The sequence below is a fragment of the Tenrec ecaudatus genome, chromosome 12, assembly GCF_050624435.1.
Source record: "Tenrec ecaudatus isolate mTenEca1 chromosome 12, mTenEca1.hap1, whole genome shotgun sequence".
Taxonomy (NCBI): Eukaryota; Metazoa; Chordata; class Mammalia; order Afrosoricida; family Tenrecidae; genus Tenrec; species Tenrec ecaudatus.
The window spans coordinates 37209116-37232464 of NC_134541.1; the positions used below are offsets into that span (position 1 = coordinate 37209116).

A 23349-nucleotide genomic window follows, 5' to 3' on the forward strand; every position below is an offset into this window, starting at 1 on the left:
CTTTGAGATCTGTTATGTGGTTGCTTGAGCTGTAATGCCTAAATCTTAAGCTTATCCCTTCCCTGTATCACTTTATAGTTTAAGAAGAGCCAACCAACCGGCTTCTCAGTACTTCTCATCCAGACAAAATACCAGAAAGGTATCCAACACATCATCATCGAAAGCCTTACTTCTCACTGATACGTATTCTGTTGGTGGTGATATTTTCAGTATTAATATTGCCATCTCAGACCACTGATTAGTAGCAAAGTTATCTGGAGGGTGCCTTTAAAGCAATCAGACCTGTGAACCAATTTAGAAAACTCATTCTTACTGTTTTCCCTTGAGCCATTCTTGATACCACATGTTTTCGGCTGGTTTCTCTGTTGTCGTTAGGTACCATTAAGTTGGTTCCGACTCTTAGCAACACAGTGGACAACAAAGCAAAACGCTGCTCCGTCCTGCACCATCCTCACAATTGTTGTTATAGGTGAGTCCGTTGTTACGTTCACTGTGTCAATCCATCTTGTCAAGGGTCGTCTTCTTTTTCACTGCCACTCTACCAAGCATGGTATCCTTTTCCAGGGACTGGTCTCTCCAGATAACACGTCCAGAGTGCATGAGCCAAAGTCTTGGGATCCTGGCTTCCAAGGAGCATTCTGGTTGTTCTTCCAAAATTTGTTTCATCTTTTGGTAGTCCATGGTACTTTCAATATTCTTTACCAGTGAAGCAAAACTAGTGAAACTAGTACATATACAGAGAGCTTTACATTATGGAAATGGCTCATATAATTGTAGAGGCTGGCAAGTTCCAAGTCCTTGGGTCTGATGTCAGGGTAGAAGCTTTTCTTGACTCGGGTAGCTGCAGAGGGTGATGAACCCCAAATTGGCAGGTTTGATGGTAGGCTTCTGGCTGCAGAGGCAAATAAGTATACATCTGGAAGGTAAGATATTAGGCTATTGCCAACTCCCAGGACCAGCAGGCAATACAGCTGCTAGCTTAAGTCCAATTAACCACAGGTAACATGATGAGCCAGATGCAGGAGCTAGACCCAGGGGAAAAAAAAGCAAGCAAGCTTGTCCACAGCATCCACATGTACTGGAAGCAGCCCCACACCTCTAATAAGAGTTGCCTTATATTAGATTTAATCATGGAGGGATTACCACATCTTAATCACCAAATCACTGAGAACCCTGATATAGCCAAGTTGGCAGAAAACCTTAAGTATTACAATGATATTATATTGTGGGGATTGTAATCACTGACATGAAACAAAATGTGTTTTTCTTCTGCTTCCGGACATAGAGACACCCCAAAACTCTCCCAATCATTTGCATTAATACTATCCTGGGGTTATAATTTTTCTCCTTCATTTTGAACACACCTGCTTCTAGCCTTTGGGTATTTAATAACTTTCCCACAACCATTCACCTGGTAAGTGAGCTAAATAGATTTCTTTTTGATCCACAAACTCTAACCATAGATTGTATAATGTTGGACAGCGTAGATGGCTGGTGACAGGCTAGAGATGAATCCAAGACGAGACTACTTACAGGAACTCATACTCCAGATCAGGGTAAACTACCTACATATGTCACCTGATGCTAATTCTAGAATGTTGGATTGGGTTGTACATTTTTCTTAACTGAGACCAGGGGGAGTCCTGAGACTTAGGCAGGGCTCAGCCTGCAAGTACAGGGTAAGGCATGGTAATTGTGGACAGACAAGAACTGCGGCGGCATCCTTACCTGGCAGGGGAGAGACCATGATCACCAAGGTGGCTTTCCCAGGGTGAGGCTGATCCATTGCACTCTGGATGTGCTGACCTCTGCCATTTCCCAAAATGTGGGAAACTCAACTGAATAGTTTGTGGTAGTGGGGGGACTGAGTTCATGCTCTCCCCTTAAAAAAAAAAAGAATTGCGGAGGCAGTAAAGTGAAACCTCTCCCTCAGCACAAAGTTGAGAGCACCTGGTCTACAGATCCATAGTGATGTCAGATGAGATGCTGTCAAAAGCCAGAGAGCAACAAGACAGAGGCTCTCCTCCTACAGTTCTAGAACCCCCCAGCCACCACTCGTTCTTCGGTGTTGGTCAACATGTTCACATCAGTGAGCTTTCCCACCCCTCAGAGGTTATCGTGAGAACTCAATGGTTTCCAGGTGGGGCAGGTGGTCCATGGAGGGAACCACAATCCCACAGATTATTAACTGGGCAATCCTGACAAGGTTCTTAACAAACCTGAGGAGTCACTCTGCTGTGTCTGAAATTCCACCACGGACTCTCTCCTCTTGGGTGTTTTCAGAGACAAACTTTTCTGAAAGTGCTGGGGAGTCCTGCTTGCTTGGAGTCTCCAGCATTCTTTAGCACTTTGTAATAGCACATGATATTCTTCCTGCAAATTATCTCCTCACCTGTAAATTTGGGTCCACGGGATGATAATCAGGAGGTTCAGAGGCAGGCCAGGTACTTAAACTGGGCCATTGGGATGCTTAAGGTACAGCAGAATGATCAGGAGTCTGAAGATGGTCCCGGAGTGACTGCCTCCTCATCCGACAAAGTTGTCTTAGTGTGTACCTGTCCCCAGGCCCGGCTCACTGGCAGAATGGTATCTATCCATCTCATGGAAATTCTGGACGAATTCAGGGAGTGGGTGTGGTACTTCTATGACCTGTTGTCAATTTGAGAGGATTGCGAGTGCAAGAGTGGAGTAGACTCACTCCCTGCGAGACTCTCTACTGACAAGACACATGGAACTATACTAGTGCCCAGAGCTGTAGAAGCCACGTGGAGATCCCTACCAGCGGTGAGATGCTTACACCATTACTGGATCTACAAGACTTTCCACCAACTGGCCTGTGATCGTCCTGCATTTGGCATCATTGCATGTGTTTTGTGAGTCTGAAAGGACTTTATAGATTGGTATTGGATATATGGGCTGATATCAGACTTATGGACTTGATCTGGACTGGGCTGGAATGTTTTCTCAATATTAAATTGCTCTTTTATATAAAGTTCTTTCTGATAGACATATGAGTGTCTATGTATTTGTTTCTCTAGCCTAACCAGACCAACACACTGAGGAATTCAGGTTCACTTTTTGGTGATTAAACCATTGCCCTGAAGGCAACTCCCACACTTTGCATTGTTCTGATATTTCTTCCCACTCTCCTTGCAGTATGAATTGGCTGGGGCTGTTGAATTTCCCTTTATTACTTTTGTTCGGGCTCAGAACTGCTCATGTTCCAGAAGGTCTGACTCAGTCTTGTTTTAGTTATATAGTGCTGCAATACGAGAAATACCAGGAGTATATGGCTTTAACAAACAAATTTATTCTCTGTTTAAAAGTCTAGAAATCTAAAATCAGGATACAAACTCTAAGGGAAGGCTTTCTCTTTTGGCTCTGGGGGAAGGTCCTTGTTTCTTTTTGACATCTGTGAGCCCGGTGTTCTTTGGAGATCAACGCCTGTCCAGGTATCAAATTTCCCGAGTCTAGGAGGTTCTCAGCACAGAGACCCCAAAGGATGTGGCTCACTTCTGGCATTTCTCTCTTGACAATAGTAAGGACACTCCTTATCTGTTTGCTCCTCTCTCCCTTTATCTCTTATAACATCAACTATTTTGCAGGCCACATCCCAGAGAAATTCCCCTTGGAGCATGGATGTGACCTGAGTAAGGGTGTTGGACCCACTGTAATCCCCTTATAGCCAAATGGCTGATCACATCAGACAAAATCAAGGATATGATTATATAACAGCCAAATTGCCTCATTATATACCATCTCTGCTACCCACTGGGAATCATATGCCAGCAAATTTGACACAGCTGGGAGGGACCCGATTCAATCCACGACCAGTATGATGAACGCTGAGGCTTTGGGTTCAGCCTGTACAGCCTGTGGTAGCTCCTGCTGCATGGCCCACGTGCCTGCAAATTTCCTTCTGCTTTCCAAAGTTACCTGTGACTTCTGCTTCAATGGTACTTCCTGAGGAAAGGATCAGATTGAGTAAGCCTTCCAATATTTGTTTTCTTACGAAGAAAACACGCCTTCCAACAGACAAAAAGACTAGGTGGAGGCTGGCTCACCTTTCAGTGATTTGCCCTTTCAGAAGGTTCCGTGTGTAGTTGGAAATGCATGGAGCAGTATTTGGTGGTCTTTTATGAACTTTGTGAGGGAATGGAAAAGAAAGGAAAGGCAACTGCGAGGGAGAAAGAAGAGTCCTTTCATAAAATTTATGGAAAGTGTTCTACTCTGCATGTAAGTCTTTGTTACCCAGAGCAAAAATATGTGCAATAACAGCTTGGGAGACATATTCGCTCAATGGTAATGGCTCCTAGAGGGCTATTATGAGTTATTGGGAATATTCATAGATACAGAACTCAAATTAACCTACATAAAGTTCTTCTGAACTTTGCATCTCCTGGATACAGTTTTGTTGAGGAGAGCCTGGCCTGGGAGTTGGTATGCTCTAATATTCACCATAAATAATTAAAAATTCAGCATCAACAGCAGAGTGCCTCCTCTCAGAGCAAAGGAGCCTTATTAAGTCTGCCAGATATCTCAGAATTACAAAGGCAGGACCAGTTTACATTGCTGACTCCTCAGCCGGAGTATGGAGAGAACAGCCCAGGAAATTTAGCAGGCAGAGTATAAGAGGGAAGCGTGAACAACAACCAGCACCGGGCCACTTCTGGGTTCTACATGTCAGCCATGTTGACTGAAAACAAGAGGTGTGTCTTCAGGTTCATGGTCATGGTTACTGGCTGGAAATCCCACAAGTAAAAAGGCTTTTTTTTTTTTGAATGAGCTTAATCTTCAGAAATGTCCAAGAGGAGTAGAACTTAGAGAAAGTCTTTTCAAATGAAGAGGAGAAAGAGGCTGGGCACCAACGGCCACCAGCGATGGAGAGAAGTTGCTATTTAGCCATCCAAAGGACCCCAAAGAACAGGGTGTGGAGTCTGACACCTCTACTACCCACTGCTTGACTTGGGTTTGGAAGGAAAAGAGGGTCAACACACCTGGCTGTTTCTCTCAGGTACCCTGCTCCCCCAACTCATAAATAGTTACCCTCAGTTATCTTCTCCTTTGGGGCCTGGAGGAACCTCCAACTCTCCTGGACTATTTTCCATTAGTCCTGTCCTAAGGGCTGTGATTTTTTTGTCTTCATTTTGAACCCATCTACTTTTATATTTTGGGGATTCTTTATGATTTCTGGTCCAAATCAGAACACTTCTTATCTTGAAGCATTATATGTAAACAATGTGTTAACACATTTCAATCCTTAATTGTACACATTCCACTTTGAACAAACTGCATTTGGAAGGTGTGTTAGTCTGTGTTGACTAGAGAAACAAATTCATAGACACTCATATATGTAAAATAAAGAGCTTTATATAAAGAGCACTATGTATTAAGAAAATCTCCCAGCCCAGTCCAGATCAAGCCCATAAGTCCTATATTAGCCCATATGTCCTATACCAGTCTATACATTCTTCTTCAGACTCATGCAATGACATCAAATGCAGGAAGATCACAGGCCAGTGGCTGGAAAGTCTTGTGGATCCAGTGGTGGTGGAAGCATTTCAGAGTTGGTGTGGGTCTCCACATGGCTACTCCAGCTCCAGGGCTCTGTCTCCATCAGCATAACTCCAAGTGTCTTGTCAGCAGGAATGTGAATCAGAGAGCATGGATCTGGCCTCCAGTGAGCTATTTATCTCTTTAGTGCTTCCAAATGAGGTCATCAGGCTGTGACCTGATTGACAGGCTAGATTCCACCCCCTCACTCTTAATAGTCTTAAATTGACACCAGATATGTAACTACCACAGAAGGTATACTCAGAATACAGTGTTGCTTCCTCAGACAGGGATCTTTCAGGATGGCTTGAGACCAGTGACACTGTACGTAGTCCATTTGGCCTCGGGAAAATTCTGGATATGCAGGTACTCTCCCTACACCAAGTCACTGCTAGCTGCTACCAGTCAGCCTCCTCACTACCTTTTCCTTCTTCATCTAAGTCCATGAGCTCTTGAGAATATATAATAAATTGCCCTCTGATCTCAACCCGACCCTTCTCTGGTATTATGGGAAGGGAGTCTATGGACTTCATCCCCGACTCCTCCAACGCTTTTTCATATGTGGTGTCTTTCATACTGCTGTGATGCTGGAAGCTTTGTCACCAGTTGTGTTAGACCAGGTTGACTAGAAAAACAAATTCTTTGACACTCAAATATGTTGAAGAAAGAGCTTTATGTCAAAGCTTGTGTTCCCAGAGAAGGTTCTGGTTTCTCTGCTGTACAAGGTATTTTTGTGTGGCTTTTTTTTCTTTCTCTCAGCTGCTCATTGTTATTTTAGGTGCCATCGGATCGGCTCCGACCCATATCAGCCTTATGCACAGCATAATGAAACACTGTACAGTCCTGTGCCAACTCACAATTGTTCCGATGCCCAAACCCATTGATGTAACCTTTGTGTCCGTCCAGAGGAAATCCATGTCACGAATATTCTAGAAATTGTGTTCACCTTCTTTTAGCATGTAATAAATACTCTTCGACCTCAAACGACCTCAAGTTTAAAGCAAGAAGAGATGCACCAGGCTGGTAGGAGCTTAATAGTTCTTACAAGCACGTTCATTCCCCACAGCAAGAAAATATCAGGACGGCCAGTGTCATTACCAGTCCTTGAGACTGGTTGTAAAAGAAAGAAAAAAAAAGGCCAAAGTTAACAACCTAAATAATGCCTGTCAGAAAGGGGATTGGTTAAACAGATTCTGATGCACTCATTCAAGATGATTCGACGCAGCCATTGAGAAAGTACAGCTACATGGGAGAATGTGTCACAAAAATAAATTAAGACAAAGCAACAGAGTCGTCAAGTCTTGTTGGCTCTGCAAAGAGGAATTGGAGGGGCTGGGGGTGGAAAGGAGCCTTTGTGCTCTTCGATGTAAATATACTCGTATGTTGAACCATGGGGATGTGTTGTGGATTCCCAGTCAAGGCAAATGGATAAACAGAAAAAGTCATGGGTAGGCAGATACATCGCAAAACCACAAATTTGAAGGAAAACCGGGTCCTCTGGTCCCTGGCTGCACCTTTTCTATTGGAAGCCAGCACCACTCACCAACCATGTAGCCTCCCCGACCCTTAGCGCACTCTTTTCTTCGGGAGTGATGGAGATCCCAAAGAGAATTAGCCATATTTTCAGCAGATCGGTACATGGCCTTAAGCAGGTTTTGTTTTTTGTGTTTAATTTGGAGGCGTGGGGTGGGGGAGGGAAGTTTGGGTCCAGCCAAGAGGGACCCCCTTTCCGGCCCCGCCTTTGCTCCCCGCTTAGATCTAAACTACCTCCCCTCAACCTTTCCGTTTCCCTGACCGCCTTCCTACGCACCCTGGCTCCAGACCCCGCGCTCCCGGGCCACTGGACTGGCGTAAATTTCCGCCTGCTTGCGCCACCGCCCCCGGGGCCTCCTCGTGACGTCAAAGCTGAGCTCGGGGCCTCCGCCTCCTGGCTGCCCGCCGTACGGCCCCCACCCGCTCTTTATAAGAGCGGGGTCTGCGCCAAGCGCGCCACACCACACCGCGGGGACCACGACGCACGCCTAGCTTTCCGGAGCCTCTCCATCTTGCTTCCCATTTCGCCCCACCGGTGCGCCTCCACCTTCTGTCCGCGCGCAGGTGCGGCCGAGCCGGGCCATGCAGCCGCCGGTGCTTCTCGGCCTCCTGGGAGCCGCGGTGCTGGCCGGTGAGTGGGCGCGGCGGGCCCTTCAGCACCGCGGACAGCGCCAGCCGCCCAGCGTCTCGGAGGGCAGATAAGCTTGGGGAGGGAGGGAGGGAGGGACAGAGGGAAGGATGAAAGAGGGATTCCCCCTAGTTTGGGGTAATTCATTTAGTTTCTTCTTAGGTGTCCACCCATCAAACTCCCTCTCCACGCCCCTCCTTGACCCGGAAAAAGCCGAAGGGTTTTCCAGCCCAGCCAGGACTTTTCCTCTCGAAATTTTCCTGTAAAACAGAAAGGGACCCTCGCCTCTGAGGAAAGTCCACATTTTGTGCTCTCTTCTAAGATGTCATACCCTCTCTACGCGTCTAGGCAGACACTGTTATAGCCTGATTCTGTATCTGTAATGCAGGATGGCAGAGACGGTGTGCCTGCAATATTAGAAGACTGGCAGTGGTATACGTTTTCATTATTCCTATTATATCCAAATATGAGGAGATAAAAGTAAATCCAGTAGGCAAATAGGATAATTTTTCCTAACATGGCCATACAGAATATGTGTTCTGTATATGCAAGTTTAGTATATTGTTTGTCTGTTTTGTATTTCCATCTCCAGCAAGAGAATCTCTAACGTGAATCCTTTTCTTCCCTTTTGAGTTATGAATGAAAAATATACTAGGCATTTTGACTTTTATGTTCCATGAAAGTAACTAGAATATAAACTAGCTATAAAAGTATTCATGGAGAAAGTTTTAGTCCATTGGGGAGGATTAAAATTTAAGCAGTAGATGTTTTCCCTCTTTGTGTGTGGAAGATTGTGGAGTTAAATCTTTTAAGATTACTTTCTATCCCAAAGATATGATCTCTGGGGAGATGAAACGTGTGTGTGTGTGTGTGTGTGTGTGTATTCTAAAATGAATAAAATCATTATGAGTACTGAGAAATAAGTATAACATTAGAATAAACTGGAAGGGATTTTTTGGTGGTTGTTTTTGCCATGTTTTATGGCTTCATAGAAAAATGTTCTTAACTGAAATTGACAGTCCTAACTAGAATTGGGATATTGTCATCTATAACACAAAGCTCTCATGGACAGCCATTTCTGGATCAAAATTATGAAGATGTAAAATGAAATTCCATTGTAAGTTTTATTTTATTGCAAGCTACACACTTTGTAATTTTCTAAAATTCTCATTAGTCTTACACGTCTCCTAGAAATAACTTAATTTTAATTAAAGAAAACGAGGTGAATAATTAGTTCTTTGTGGTTAAAACACTTCACAGAAATGAATTGTTTAAGAAGCTGAAGCCATGCTATACATTGGGCTGGAGACCAGGAAATCAGTGACATTTGTGGGACTTATTTAACTGTACTACTAAACTACCTGTGAATCTCTTATGCAAGGGAAACTTTTAAGGAGGCTTCATATTTCACTAGCAGCTAAAATGGAGAATCATATCCTTTTTTAAAAATTAGATATAATTTACATATCATAAAAGTCACGCTTTACAATGTAAAATTCCATGGTTTTTGTATATTCATAGATAGTCCACAATCACTGGATCCCTAGTGATATAGTGGGTTATGTGTTGGGCTACTAAGTTCAAGGTCATCTATTCAAACCCACCAGCTCAGCATTTGAAATCTACCAGCCATTCGGAGGGACTAAGATGAGGCTGTCTCCTTGTCACATAAATCATAGGTAGCAGTTCTACTCTGAGGATAGGATCACTGTGAGTTGGAATTGATTTGATGGGAGGGGTGTGTGTGTGTGTGTGTGTGTGTGTGTGTGTGTGTGTGTGTTATTTGCAACCATCACGACTATCAAATTTCAGAATGTCTATTATTTCACAAAGAAACTCTACCCCTTAGTAGCCATTCTCCATCTACTCTTCTCTCCTGAGCCCTGTCAATGAGACATGATATTCCTCAAGCAGAGTTTATTATTTAGCAAAATCACAGGGCTGGAGGGAGCCTCAGGGAACCATCTGGTTCATTTCCTACTTGAAAGGCATCTGGATATAGAGCCACAACCATCCACCATAGCTATTGTGTGCTCTAAATATTCTTACGAGTGAAGTAACCATGTGATCACGCCATTAAACTAGGTAAGATGGTTTCTGCTTCCACAGAAGCTAATTTCAGTTATCTTAAAGCTACATTTCAATGTTATTTGACTTAGTTTATGAGTCATTAATACTTTAGAAGTTATTCTTAGATTTATCACAAGGCACTACTTCTAAATTGTCCTGCTATTGAGGACTTCACTTTCAAAGGAACCATGAGGTTTTATTTTAAGCCCCCTGATTGTCACTTCCTATAAAAAGACAGTAAACTGCTTTAGTGGTAACTAACGTGCCTTCGGTTCTTAAATTACCATCACAGATTCTGTTGGAGGGGACATGCAGCATTTAGATGTCTCACAAGATGCATAGTGATCTTTCACAAGCAAAGTCTAATCGTGTTTGACCAAAAAAGGGGTGAGAAGCCTCAATCTGAGAAACAGAAATAGAACTGTTCTCTGCTAAGAAACATGAGCTATTGGCTTTTTAGAGTTTGAAAACAATTTCTCTCCTGCTAAATCTGATCATTGTTGTTAATCTTTCAATCCCAATAATTAATAAAAACAACTAAGTGATAGCTATTTTACATTTGGGGGAGGGGCAAAAAGCATTAGCAAGAAGCTGCACTACCAAACAAGGTTTGGTAAAACCGGGTTTTGTTTTTTAAGTGTACCACCTTGTTCATGAGGGGAGTAATTGTCTAATTGTTATTGTTTCCCAGAGGATTTTCCAAATTTCAGCTGGACCGAGCAAGTTCCGATGTAAGAATCTTCCCAAATAATATTCGTATGGTGGGATCAAAGAACAGGCCGGCACACTGGGCCCCAGAGGTCAAAGGGGGCCATCTGGAGGTTGTCTGAACTGCATTTCAGGAAGAACACTCAGGTCTTCCTAGCTTGTCAGCCACTTCTCAGATTTTACACATCAATCAACAGATGTGGCAACGTTGGGCCTCTAGAAACAATTGATCCTAGCTCAAGCTTTAAGAAGGAAAATTGAGTACGATGAATAAATGAAGTAGGTATTTCTAGGTTTAACCCTATGCTATGTCAATTAATTAGTGAGAGCGAGGAGCAGAGACTTAGAGAGAAAGCATTTTGGAATGAAAATATCTGTCCACTAGTCATAAATCAACTGCATTTGCGTAGCTTCCATCTCTGACAGCCGGGGACTTTGCTCTTGGTCTGGCTAGCTCTTCTCATGTCTCCAGGACCTAGAATACTTGTCTACACTGGGCTTCTCAAAATCCTAATTATCATCATCTGGCCCAGGGAATGCTAGCAGAATGGAGGACATGGGCTTATACGTAAGTGCGTTGAACTTCACTACTGGCAAATATCAAATATAACAAGGTAAAAATGGGGATGGGAAATAAAGCAGTCTTAATAGGAAAAAATGACACTGGAAAATTATAATCTCTTAAAGCATTTCCTAAGAAGACAAAAGCAGTTCAACTGTTCATTGAACATAGAAAGAATCTCATAAAATGTAAATAAATTTAAAATTAGCCTGTGACATATATCATCATAAGCCAGTTTTTTCATAAACTGTTGTTAAATGTCTAGCATCATATTATGGACTTGATGGTGCCTTAGGAGAATTCAATGCCTCCCTTGTTCTTTATACAGTTTTAGACAACATGGGGCAAAGGAAATGCAACATTGGCACAGATTCATAAGTCAGCTCATCCGGGAAAAGTCTTGTGGACAAAAATGGAGAAACTTGATTTTGATGGTGTTTCAAAAAGTTTGTGGAAAAACTTCACTATCTTTCCAATTAATTTTTCCACTAACTTTTTGAATCACCCTCATTTTCATAACCATGTTTTCATAGAGAAATGAATTGGGGAGAGCAGTAGGCCGAAAGCGTCACAGATCTTTGTTCATTTGGGGTGGCTAGGGAAGACAGCTCGGGGTGGGTACCCTGATTCTATTTAGACTTGGCTTATTTTCAACTTCTCATTGAAGTACAATAGACATATAGAAAATTGTGTGGATCAGAATTGTGCAGCTTAATACAATTTTCACAAATGGAACACACCCATGTAACCAACTCCCAGCTCAAAAACCAGAGCCTCAGTAGTACTCAGGTGCTCATGCCTAGATTTGATTTCAAATGGACTGAAGACAGCGTTGGTTCATTGTCAAATTAGGCTGAAGTCATTGCTAGAGAAGATTAGCAGTGTGTGTGTGGTGTGTGTACACAAACATATATTCAAACATTTCCACACACTTCTGCCCTGGGGTCGGGGTATCATCAAGTCATTTCCCGGCTTTTCAACAACACTGGTAGACTTCATGCATCACTGCATGTTGGTTCCAGCAGCATTTTGTTATTTCCTCAACTCATTTCGATTTACTTTCAGATCCCGTAATATAGTATGTCATACTCTATTTCAACTTAAATTTGCATTTTAAGGATCTTTACATTATTAATTAGAGCTTCCGATAGCTATTTTCCCATAGAACTAACCGTAGAACAACTTCTTTGTAATTCTAGTACTTTCCTTGATACCTACGCCCCACAAGTAGTAAGTATCACCTCAAATTACTCATAAACAGCTAGATGGGACTGAAGATTCCAAACAACTTCTTCTCTCAAGTAATAAATTACTATGAAAATGTCCCATGTCTAATCACAAATGGGCTGTATCATGTATGCGGTTGTCCTATTTAGCAACAATTTAACATTTGGTTCATTTTGCCTCAGACTTGTGATTTTTGCCCAATTGTTGTCTATCATGCAGGTTAAGGTGGTCCCAATCTGAATGATGTAATTTTCTCTTTTAAGTTAGGTGTTTCATAAGGAACATTCATCCCTTTAGAAAATGCCTAAGATCTTCAGTTGCCCAAAGTCTTGAAATATTTACACTATGTCTTTATAACTTAATGATTTGATTTAATTTCTGTAAGGCCCTAAATATAGAATTCCTAAAGTACTGCAGTTTACAAAGTTGTCAGCCAAGTGACTTTAAGTAATTATAATGGTGTATCTGGAAGAGGGGGGAATGTAAGTATGTATGAATGTACAAATATTATAGACATATGCCTAAATTTTATTCTTAGTAATACCTATAGAGCTGCGAAATTTTATCCCCCTCTAAATAAAACTGAACATACAATTGATCAAAGAGCTGGAGCAGAGAGGGAAGGATGTGTTGACACTAAAAGAGAATGAGCTAGATCCTTTCTTTGGAGAGCATTGGAATGTTGAAATGGGGCTGCCGTCTAAATTCTTTTAAATTTAAATACAATGTTCATTCTCATAGTAGAATGCTATGCATTTTGATCTGTATCACCAATACCTCAGTCAAGAACATGGCCACTATTCCAAAGATTCTTGTATCTGGGAATTAAATATATATATATATATTCAATTTATATAATATATAATTGAATATATATATTCAATACACACACAGAGCGCATTTTCCTTAATACGAAGTTCGTTTTTCCCTTCTGTTCCAGTGCGCGTACACACACACACACACACACACACACACCTCTCTCTGAGTCACTGCTCAGTTGGTTGGGCCAGCACGCCAGTCTTCTCCAACTGTCTTTACTCTCCTCAGCTCCAACTCTGCCTCTCTGAACAGGTAATGTGTGGATTGTTTCGATTCACATTGTTTGCAAAACTAAGCTCAAGGCATCTCTAATTTCTTCTCTCTCTCAAAGCTGTCGGTTCTATGCCAGTGGATAACAGGAACCACAATGAAGAAATGGTAAGCTGAATTATAAGTCTAGAATCTCGACACTAGATTCTTCTACCCCTGACCAGCTAACCAATCAACCAAACTCATAACAATAGGCTTTGAGGGTGAGGAGTGTCCTTACTGCCCGTTAGTCCCACATCCCCCCTTGGATGTTTTCGTGTCCTGGAAGACAGTTGTGTCATTGCAACCTTTTCTTTCCAACCTGTTCCTAAGTGGGTATTTATGTCCCTCCTCAAAGTAACATCGAACCGATGTTGTCTTGCATTGTAGAAGCTGCCCCTGTTGGTCTACATTGATTGGGCTGCTTCACTGTCATCCTGGGCATCTGTATCCATGCTTTACGGATTCTACACCAGTTCAGGCCATAGACTTGACTCTTTGGACAGCAGTTCTGCGTCCCAGTGACCACAGCTGTTGCCAACTACTTTCTGGTTCCCCCCACCCCTCCCAGGTGACCCGCTGCATCATTGAGGTCCTCTCCAATGCTCTGTTGAAGTCCAATGCTCCACCCATCACCGCCGAGTGCCGCCAAGTCCTGAAGAAGAGTAAGAATCCCCATTGCAGGCATAACTGTGTCCCTGCACTGATTTTTGCCCTTGCTCCTTTCGCTCCACCTTCCATTTTGCTTTCAAATGGATTCGGGGGGTCATATTTCAGTAGGATGAGTATTGATCAGACTATGAAATAAAAGATATGGCTTCTAGTCCCTGCTGCGCTCTGATAAAGAACTCTTGCCTCTCGGGGTCTATTTCCTCAAAGTAAAATAAGGGATGAGTTCAACGGCACTTCAAAGGACACATGTCTACAAGGATTCTAGGGACAGTCTACTGAGAGAATGTTGAGATGAGGAGGGTTTCAAGGTTCCTCCAAGGTTACAGACTCAAATGCCAAGCAGGGCCTGACAGAGAACATAAAGGAGAGAGGAAAGACAGGAAGTGAACGTCCCTCTTCTGAGAGGGATCAGAAACTTCTCAGCTCTAACTGAGTGTCAAGTTTTCTAGTGGATCTTTAAGCCTTCACAGTTAACAGTTGACAAAATGTTAGCTGCATAGCTCCTTCCACGGGCTTCCCTGAATGAAGAGAAGATCCAGTAAAGGAACTATTAACCTGTGGAAAGGGGGCAGGAAGAAAGATATTTAATTAAAATATCACTTGTGACCTCTTCTGCTGACTCAAGAAACACAAAGATGCCTCAGAATGCTGAAAGGCATACTTTCCCCTCAGCACCTGGGTGACTAGAACCTGAGTGAAGGAAGGAAGATGTCTTCCCTCTCTTGTGTCATTTTCTCAGAGAAGAAATTTCGACCATTCTTAGGATGTCCATTTACTAATGGCCATTGTCACTCACTACTAGATTGACTCTACACAGTCGATTAGATAACTTTAAAAATGGATAAAATGGTCATGAAAAAATTTAAGCCACAATGGATCCTGATAGTTTCCATTTGGGCTAGCTAGTGAAATCTTTTCAGCTGGATTATATTAACTAATTACTTCTCTCTCTCTTTTTTAGGGTTCTCTTTTCTTCTTATTATTATTATTTAGAGCCAGTCACACTAGCTAACTTTTGACGCACTCCTTGGAGTAAACATGGAAAGAATGACCCAGAAGTATACCTCTTTGAACCTTACTTCCCTTATCTGCCAACAGAGGAGGTTGAACTGAAAACATTCTAAGGTTTCCTCTGTTTCAAAATTGTAGTATTTCATAAATCCACTTCCGGATTTCTCTTTGATCCTTGATAGTACCAACAAAAGCTGCTGGTTGGCTATTATGAAAACATTGAAGCCAAAAGAATTTATGATTAGATTTAAACACAGCCAGAAGCTTTCATACGGTTGACTTTTCAAAGGAATCTAAGCCTAGTCTTCATTAACTTAACAATTCACCCAAGCCATTTTTCAGTGTCCTGAGGATTTGTAGTGATTAGCTGGGCTGATACGGGTTGAACCACAACATTTGTGGTTCTACTTACTCTTTTCTATTTTCCTCATAGGTGAAAAAGAGGCCAAAGATGAAGAAAAAAGTGAAAATGAAAACCAAAAATTTGAAGTCAGATTGTTAAGAGACTCAACGGATGCCTTAGAAGCCCATACACCCTCCAGCAGGGAGGAAGTAGGAAGCCCAGGGGAAGAAGACGCCAAAGAACCTGCAAAGGAAGTCCAAGAGAAGTGGGCACAGGGAGGTGGGCACAGCAGAGAAGCAGTGAGTGAGCCCCAAGGGAGTCTCTATCCCTCTGCCAGCCAGGACTCCGTAGAAGCAAAGACACACCATTTGGGGAAGAGCGAGGACAATGATAGGGAAGAAGAAGAAAGAGGACAAGATCAGAAAGGGCAGCGCGGAGGAGAGGTCAAGGACAAGGAGAAACACCTTGGAGAGTCAGGCGAGACACAGAATGCCCTTCTCAACAAGAGAAACCCAGCGACGGTCAACAACAAAGAGCTGCTGATGGCCGCCCATGACAAGCAGCCTGCAAGGCCATCCGAGGAGGAGACCCACAGCCGGGAGGAGACCCACAGCCGGGAGCAGAGCAGTCCAGAGAGTGAAGAGGAGGTGGGAAGGGGCCACGAGAAAGAACCCCAAGAGGGGAAGATCCCACCTGGGAGCCAGGAAGAGTCTGAGGAAGACGCCACTTTTGAGGAACCTGACCGACGCTGGAGGCCGAAACACCACCACGGACGGAGCAGGCCCGACAGGCTGTCTCCCGAAGGGCAGCCTCCCTCTGAGGGCTCGCAGCCCCCAAATGTGCACCTGGCAAGGTTAGGGGAAAAGAGGGACCGCCATCCAACCCATTCCAGGGCGTCAGAAGAAGAACCCGAATACAGGGAAGAAGTAGGGAATCTCCCACGTGCCTTGACTCCTGAGGACCTGGAAGGGGCAATGTATGGGGACAGAGGCAGCGAGGAGGAACTGGCACCCAGGCCTCATGGGGAGGAGAGCCAGGAGGAGGCCCACAGAGGTCAGCCTGGCGTCCAGCTGGACAACGGGCCACCCAGAGGGAGGGGTGGAAGGGACGAAGCAGGAGGCTCTGAAGAGGGAAAGAGGTCCCATCACAGAGGCGGGGGCAGGGAGCCTGGTGCCTATTCTGCTCTGGACACCGGGGAAGAAGCAAGGGCCTTGGGAGAAGGATCCCGCCGTGGGCAGGGGAGCCAGCTGCAGCAAGCACGGAGAAGTCCACAGGGTGAATGGAGCGAGCAGGGCCTGACCGACTTCAGATACGGTGACGAAGGCCTCCCAGGCCAGTGGCAGCACCAGGAGGACCCGCAGGCCCTCAAAGAGAGCAGAGAAGAAGGCAGGCTTCAAGACCAGCAATCTGCGCCCCACCATGCTGCTGCCAAGAGGAAGCGACTGGGGGAGCTGTCCAATCCCTACTACGAGCCCACTCAGTGGAAGAGCAGCCGCTCCGAGAGAAAGGGCAACACCGATGCCAACTTTCTGGAGGGAGAAGAGGAGAATGGGCTGGCTTGGAACGAGAAAAATGTCTTCCCGGAGTACAGCTATGACTGGTGGGAGAAAAACCCCTTTGCGGAGGATGTGAACTGGGGATACGAGAAGAGAAGGTTCCCCCGGCCCCCCCAGGCGGATGTGAAAAGGCAGTATGACAAGGTGGCTGAGCTGGACCAGCTCCTGCACTACAGGAAGAAGGCAGCCGAATATCCAGACTTCTATGATTCCGAGGAGCCGCTGGGCACCGTGGAAGTGACAGGGCATGGAAAGGATGACCGGAGAGTTCTGACGGAGGAAGAGGTACCGTTTCGAGCTTCTGTAAAATGGTTGATATGGATATTTGATGCCCCAGATGATCTGATCTGAATGGGGAAGTTGGTGGGGAGAATCGGGCCGCCATGAGAACACACCCCAAGAGCAGAGTGAAGATGGCCTCTGGGGTTGGTTTTCAGTCACTGCCCTCAGACCTGCCCACCTCCTGCTAGCCCCCAGAATCTAGGGCACCAGCTCAAAATCCTGGCTTCACACCGGAATCCCTTGTGCTCACCAACCAAACAGAAACTGGTGCCCGGTCCCCAGCCCCAGAGATGGGTCTTGTTTGGGACTGAGTGCTGCCTTGGCACTCAGAGTTTTAATGCTTCCAGGTGATTCGAGATGTTAGTCAAGCTTGGCAAACATTGTTTTGGAGGTTTCTTGGCGGTAGAATAGGGAATGGTATTTTCCACTTTCTTTAATGAAAAATACCTGCCTGGTGGCACAGTGGTTCAGTTAGTGTTCAATTGCTAACCGAAGGGTTGGGTGTTCAAACTCACTAGTAGCTCCCTGGGAGAATGAGGCGGCAGTCTACTTCAAAAGAGACCTGCAGGCTTGGAGAGAGTATGGGGCCGTTCTACTCTGTTCTATAGGAGCCTTGTCGTCAGAAGTCACTTGACGGCAGTGGATTTCATTTGCTTTTGAGTTCTGTCTTTATTTGCTCTTAGAAGGTTTGAGGAAAGGGACTCACCATGCACTAGGAAAATCAGAACTTCAAATCTAGGAGAGGTAACAACTTCAGTTCCTGCCTAAGCAATTTCCCCCTTAGTAAGGATTGTGTAGGTCAGTGGTTCTCAAACTTGAATGAGCCTTCGACTCCTGCGGAATTGTAAACACAAAGATGCCTAGGTTCCAGAATTGCTCCTTCAGATGGGCACTGGGTGGGCCCAGGCCCCTGCATTTCTAACCCGTGCTGAACTAAAATCCCCCTTTCTTGCTACATTTCCTCAAACTAGAAGCAAAAGAAATTGATTCATGCCTCCTTTCTCTGTGTTTTCCAGGAAAGAGAACTTGAAAACTTGGCTGCGATGGATTTGGAACTGCAGAAAATAGCTGAGAAGTTTAGTGGGAACCGAAGGGGGTGACGGTCGGTGGAGCGGAGGAAATTTTATGAAGAAGCCTTCACATTGTTTTCTACCACTTTACTGAAAGGACCCATTTATTTACCCAGAGGCAGAAAGTCGAATATGCTACTCATTACACATTTGACCCAACTGAAAATGTTAATTTCTGTCAGAATGCTGTTGAAATGGCTAGCATGACTTGTAGCATATACCTTCTTGCAAAGTAGACACATTCACATGCTTGTGACCATGCCTGTAATACTGTCCTTGAGAGAACAAAAATCCTCTCCGTTTAAAATGAAATTAAATAAAAAGGTTCACCTGAACTCAACAGCTTCATTGTCCTCACTTCCTTTGGGGCTAATGGGAGGAGGGCGATTTTCAAATCCATCCTTTAAAGTCAATGCTGAAAGGTGGCACTAGCATTTGCTGGTCTTTCGGACGCTGGATAAGAAAAATAGATAAATAGCAAACCTCCGGAAGTAAAAGACGGTTCAGGAAGCGGAAATAAGGAAAGCATCTAAGGTGGTGACCCAGGAAGTGAGGAGAAATAGTTGAACCCTGGGTCTGTTATAGAGGTGGAGCTGACAGGTAGGGTGGATGGATTGGGTGTGGTCTGAGGGGAAGGGAAGAGAGAAGTCAACAAGGTGATCAGTTTGTGGCCTGAGCAACTAGATCAGAGAAGGGAAAGCTTGTGGGAACCTCTGGCTTTGGGAAGTGACAGTCAGGGTCTCTGGCTTGGGCTTGGTGCATTTGAGGTGTTCAGCTGAGTATGTAGGCCTAGAAAGCAAAGAAAAGGTGTGTGCAGAAGGAGTAATGTGGGGGTGGGGAAGCTACATCATCAGAGAAGCTATTTAAAGCCTCGAGTCTGGGTGAGATCATCTAGGGAGCAGTGTGAACAGAGAGGAGCGGTGAGGATTGAGCCCAGGAGCCGCCAATGTTGAGAAGGCTCAGTGGCAAAGAAGTACCAGCAAAAGAAATGGAGAGAGGCCAGAAAGGCAAGGGGGAGACCAGGAGAGTGGGGTCCTAGAAGCCAAGTGAGGTACAGTGTTGCAGGGAGAGATGTGCACTCTGTCATCGGGAGGCTGAGGGGCTCTGGATTTCACTGCTGTTTCTTGCTGCTCACTGGCTGTTGCACTGTGCTGCCCTCCTGTTCATTCTTGCAGGTTCCCAGAGTTTCAATTAAATCAGTGAGTCAGTAAACACTTTCTTTTTTTCCCCCTTGTTTTTAAACGTTTTATTAGGGACTCATACAGCTCTTATAACAATTGATGTATGGATGGATTGTGGTAAGAGTAAATGCTTTCTTAACAGGCCAGAGAGCAAATATTTTAGGTTTGGTGTGGGGGCTACATGGGCTATCACAGGTATTCTACATTGCCTGCTAGCACAAAAGAGACCACAAACCTGTAAACAGGCTATATTCTTTTTTAAAAAACGTTTTATTAGGGGCTCATACAACTCATCACAATCCATACATACATCAATTCTGTAAAGCACGTCTGTACATTCATTGCCCTCATCATTTTCGAAACATTTGCTCTCCACTTAAACCCTTGGCATCAGGTCCTCTTTTTTTCCCCCCTCATTCCCCGCTCCCCCTTCACTTGTGAGCCCTTGATAATTTATAAATTATTGCTGTCATATCTTGCCCTGTCCGACATCTCCCTTCACCCCTTTTTCTGCTGTCTGTCCCCCAGGGAGGAGGTCACATGTAGATCCTTATAATCGGTTCCCTCTTTCCAACCCACTTTCCCTCTACCCTCCCAGTATCGCCACTCACACCCCTGGCCCTGAAGGTATCATTTGCCCTGGATTCCCTGTGTTTCCAGTTCCTATCTGTACCAGTGTACATCCTCTGGTCTAGCCAGACTCGCAAGGTAGAATTCGGATCATGATAGTGGGTGGGGGACGGGGAAGCATTTAGGAACTAGAGGAAAGTTGTATTTTTCATCGGTGCTACATCACACCTTGACTGACTCATCTCCTCCCCTAGACCCGTCTGCAAGGGGATCTCCCGTGGCCGACAAATGGGCTTTGGTTCTCCGCTCTGCACTCCCCCTCGTTCACTATGGTAAGATTTTTTTGTTCTGATGATGCCTTATACCCAATCCCTTCGATACTTCGTGATCACACAGGCTGGTGTGCTTCTTCCATGTGGGCTTTGTTGCTTCTGAGCTAGATGGCCACTTGTTTACCTTCAAGCCTTTAAGACCCCAGACGCTATAACTTTTGATAGCCGGGCACCATCAGCTTCCTTCGACACATTTGCTTATGCACCCATTTGTCCTCAGCGATCGTATCATGGAGCTGTGCACCCAATGATATGATTTTTTTGTTCTTTGATGCCTGATAACTGATCCTTTCAGAACCTCGTGATCACACAGGCTGGTGTTTTCTTCCATGTTGGCTTTGTTGCTTGTGAGCTAGATGGCCGCTTGTTTATCTTCAAGCCTTTAAGAGCCCAGACACTATCTCTTTTGAAAGCCGGGCACCATCAGCTTTCTTTACCACATTTACTTATTCACTCGCTTTGTCTTCAGCAGTGTGTCAGGAAGGTGAGCATCACAGAATTCTAATTTAATAGAAGAAAGTATTCTTGTACTGAGGGATTACTTGAATGGAGGCCAATGTTCTTCTGCTACCTTAATACTAAACCAATAAATATAGGCACATAGATCTATTTCCCCATCCTCATATATAAATATATTTGCATATGTACATGTCTTTATCCAGACCTCTATAAATGCCCTTTAAATAGGCTATATTCTGATAAAATTTCATTCATGGTCATTGAAATTTCCTGTCACAAAATTATCCTTTTGGCATTTAAAAATGTAAATGGCTCTCCCCAGGCCTAGAAATGAACTCCCCCACTCCCCACCTCTCCCCGTGGTTCATTTTTTCATGAAGCATTGCCAGATCTAGTAGGGGAAGTGAGACTAGGGAGGTACACCCACCTGAGAATAATCAACCACCTGGTATTAAAGGGCAGCATTCGCTCAGGACACAGTTCACAGGGCAGGCAGGGATTCCGAAGAATGAGGAAGTGGAATAAGTGATGTTACGTGGTGGGTGCGGTAAACAAGATGAAACAAAAGGCACGGAGATTGAGTGGAAGTGGATGCCTGCAAACCTTCACCCAGTTCAGAGTTTTAGAGTGCAAATGGTTCTTGGCTTGCATTTTGTAGGCAGCTAAGAGGTGGAAAAACCTAGAGCTCCATCACCAGTTGAATGGATAATAATAATAATAATAATAATAATATAGGAATAAACAGAATGGGATCTCATTCAGCCACAAATAGAAGTCCTGATACATAAACAACATAGAGGAACCTTAAAAACATGAGGCTAAGGGACGCTAGTCTGTCACAACGGGACAAATATTGCATCATCCTACCTGCATAAAATAGGCAAACATATAAAGACGAAAGCTGGTTGGTGATTGGCAGAGGTGGAAAAGTGAGAGAGAGTGGGAGCCATTGCTTTGGGGTCTCTGAGCTGGTTAATGATAGTGCAATAATTTAGAAAATTGTGGTAATGGTTGCACAACACAATGAACAGGATCCATGTACCTAAACTGTACACATTAACAATTGTGGGTGTGGAAAATGTCTTGTTACATACATTTGTACCACAAACACGGGCCGTGGATTGGACTTTCCTGTGGGCTGCAGCTGGCTGACCTCTGACCGAAGCCACTGTTGCTGTTAGTTCTGCCCTTTTTCCCTCCAATCCGTTGACTAGGGCCTGGGGCGCGTATTACATGCCGCCGTTAGCCTGTGCCAGCTCACAGAGGATGGAAACAAACGAACTGTCAAGCCTCCTCTGCCACATTTCCCGCTTGAGCCTTAGATTGGAAAAGCACTCCCACAAGGCCGGGCCGGTGCTGCCATCATTTTCCCAGCCTCTGGAGTAACTTCTCCACTTCCTCTTTTGTTCATTTGTTGGTTTGGAACGATACACTAAGCCGACCAAACACCCAGGCCAATGAACTCCACATTTTGGAAAAAGGAAAATAAATAAATAAAATTAGCACCTGTGTAACCCGTCAATGTGAAAATGTCAAAATTGTCCCACTTGTGTGTTGAGATAACAGATGGCAACTCTTGACTCATTTCTAGGTACTCACTCCTATGAGGTGGATGCATGATAAACATGTTTCCATTGTCTTGCTGTACATTCAAATGAAATTCCCACAAATGCCAGCTGAAAATCTGTACAATGAGGAAGGTAACTATGGCAAACATTATTGAGACTCCAATGGACTACCAGGCATTATTGTAGATATGTCACACACGTTGCCACACTTAGCCTTCAACCCTGAAGAGCTTAGGTATTTTATGTGGTGAAAATGTGTAAAACATATGCCAATTCAACAATTGCGATATGTTCGATTCATTGGCAATGATTACATTCTCCAAGTTACAGAACTGTCTTTTATCCTTGTCAAAATATTCCACCATGAACTCAATGGCTATTAGGCAAAGACTCCTCCGATCCCCTTGTCTCCCACCCCCAGTAGGTAACCATTAACTATCTTTGGTTTCTCTATATTTGCTTATTTCATAAAGGGTGAGCCTATACTTGTTCTCTTGAGTCTTACTTTGTTCAGCATGGCATTTCTAAAGTTTACCCATGTGGTGGCATCTATTGTGCACGACGCACACACGTGCACACACACACACACCATCTTTCATATATTCATTCACCTATTGAACATTTAGGTTGTATCCATGTTCTGGCTACTGTGAGAAGTTCTACAAAGAACATTGGTGTACAAATGTTGTTTTAATGACATCTTGATTCTGTGCCCAAAGTTGCAGGTATTAGTGGAACTTTAAAAAAGAACCCTCCACTCCCTCGACCCTACCCCCACCCCCACCCAAAGGTGATGGCAATTCCCTAAGCTTCAAAGCTCCTGCCCTTCTTCATAAAGGGTAACAAAAGCTGGGTGCCTAGTGAAGGTTAATGGCACAGTTAAGTTTATCAGCTGCCACTTAAAGAGCCATTCCCAAGCTCACACATCTCTTGCCGACTGACATGTGCTTTGTAGT

At 44.2% G+C, this 23349-nt stretch overlaps 1 protein-coding gene and 1 non-coding gene across 2 annotated transcripts; both read left to right on the forward strand.

The window, feature by feature from the left end:
* The first annotated feature begins 1720 nt into the window (after positions 1 to 1720).
* LOC142423743 (U1 spliceosomal RNA) lies at positions 1721 to 1885 on the forward strand. The gene has a single exon (XR_012779341.1). It is a non-coding gene; the product is annotated as a U1 spliceosomal RNA (small nuclear RNA).
* An 11550-nt stretch (positions 1886 to 13435) lies between these two features.
* CHGB (chromogranin B) lies at positions 13436 to 18560 on the forward strand. Its single transcript, XM_075527825.1, has 4 exons — positions 13436 to 13478; positions 13921 to 14014; positions 15466 to 17216; positions 18230 to 18560. The coding sequence occupies exons 1-4, from the start codon at positions 13443 to 13445 to the stop codon at positions 18311 to 18313; spliced, it is 1965 nt and encodes a 654-aa protein (XP_075383940.1). The 5' UTR covers positions 13436 to 13442; the 3' UTR covers positions 18314 to 18560.
* Positions 18561 to 23349: the final 4789 nt, after the last annotated feature.

Bases quoted from the DNA above. Each gene is read 5' to 3' on its own strand.
- CHGB (XM_075527825.1), top strand. From the start codon at position 13,443: ATGCCAGTGGATAACAGGAACCACAATGAAGAAATG. The intron at 13,479-13,920 runs GTAAGCTGAATT...CACCCCTCCCAG, and splicing joins GGAACCACAATGAAGAAATG to GTGACCCGCTGCATCATTGA. The intron at 14,015-15,465 runs GTAAGAATCCCC...TTTTCCTCATAG, and splicing joins CCGCCAAGTCCTGAAGAAGA to GTGAAAAAGAGGCCAAAGAT.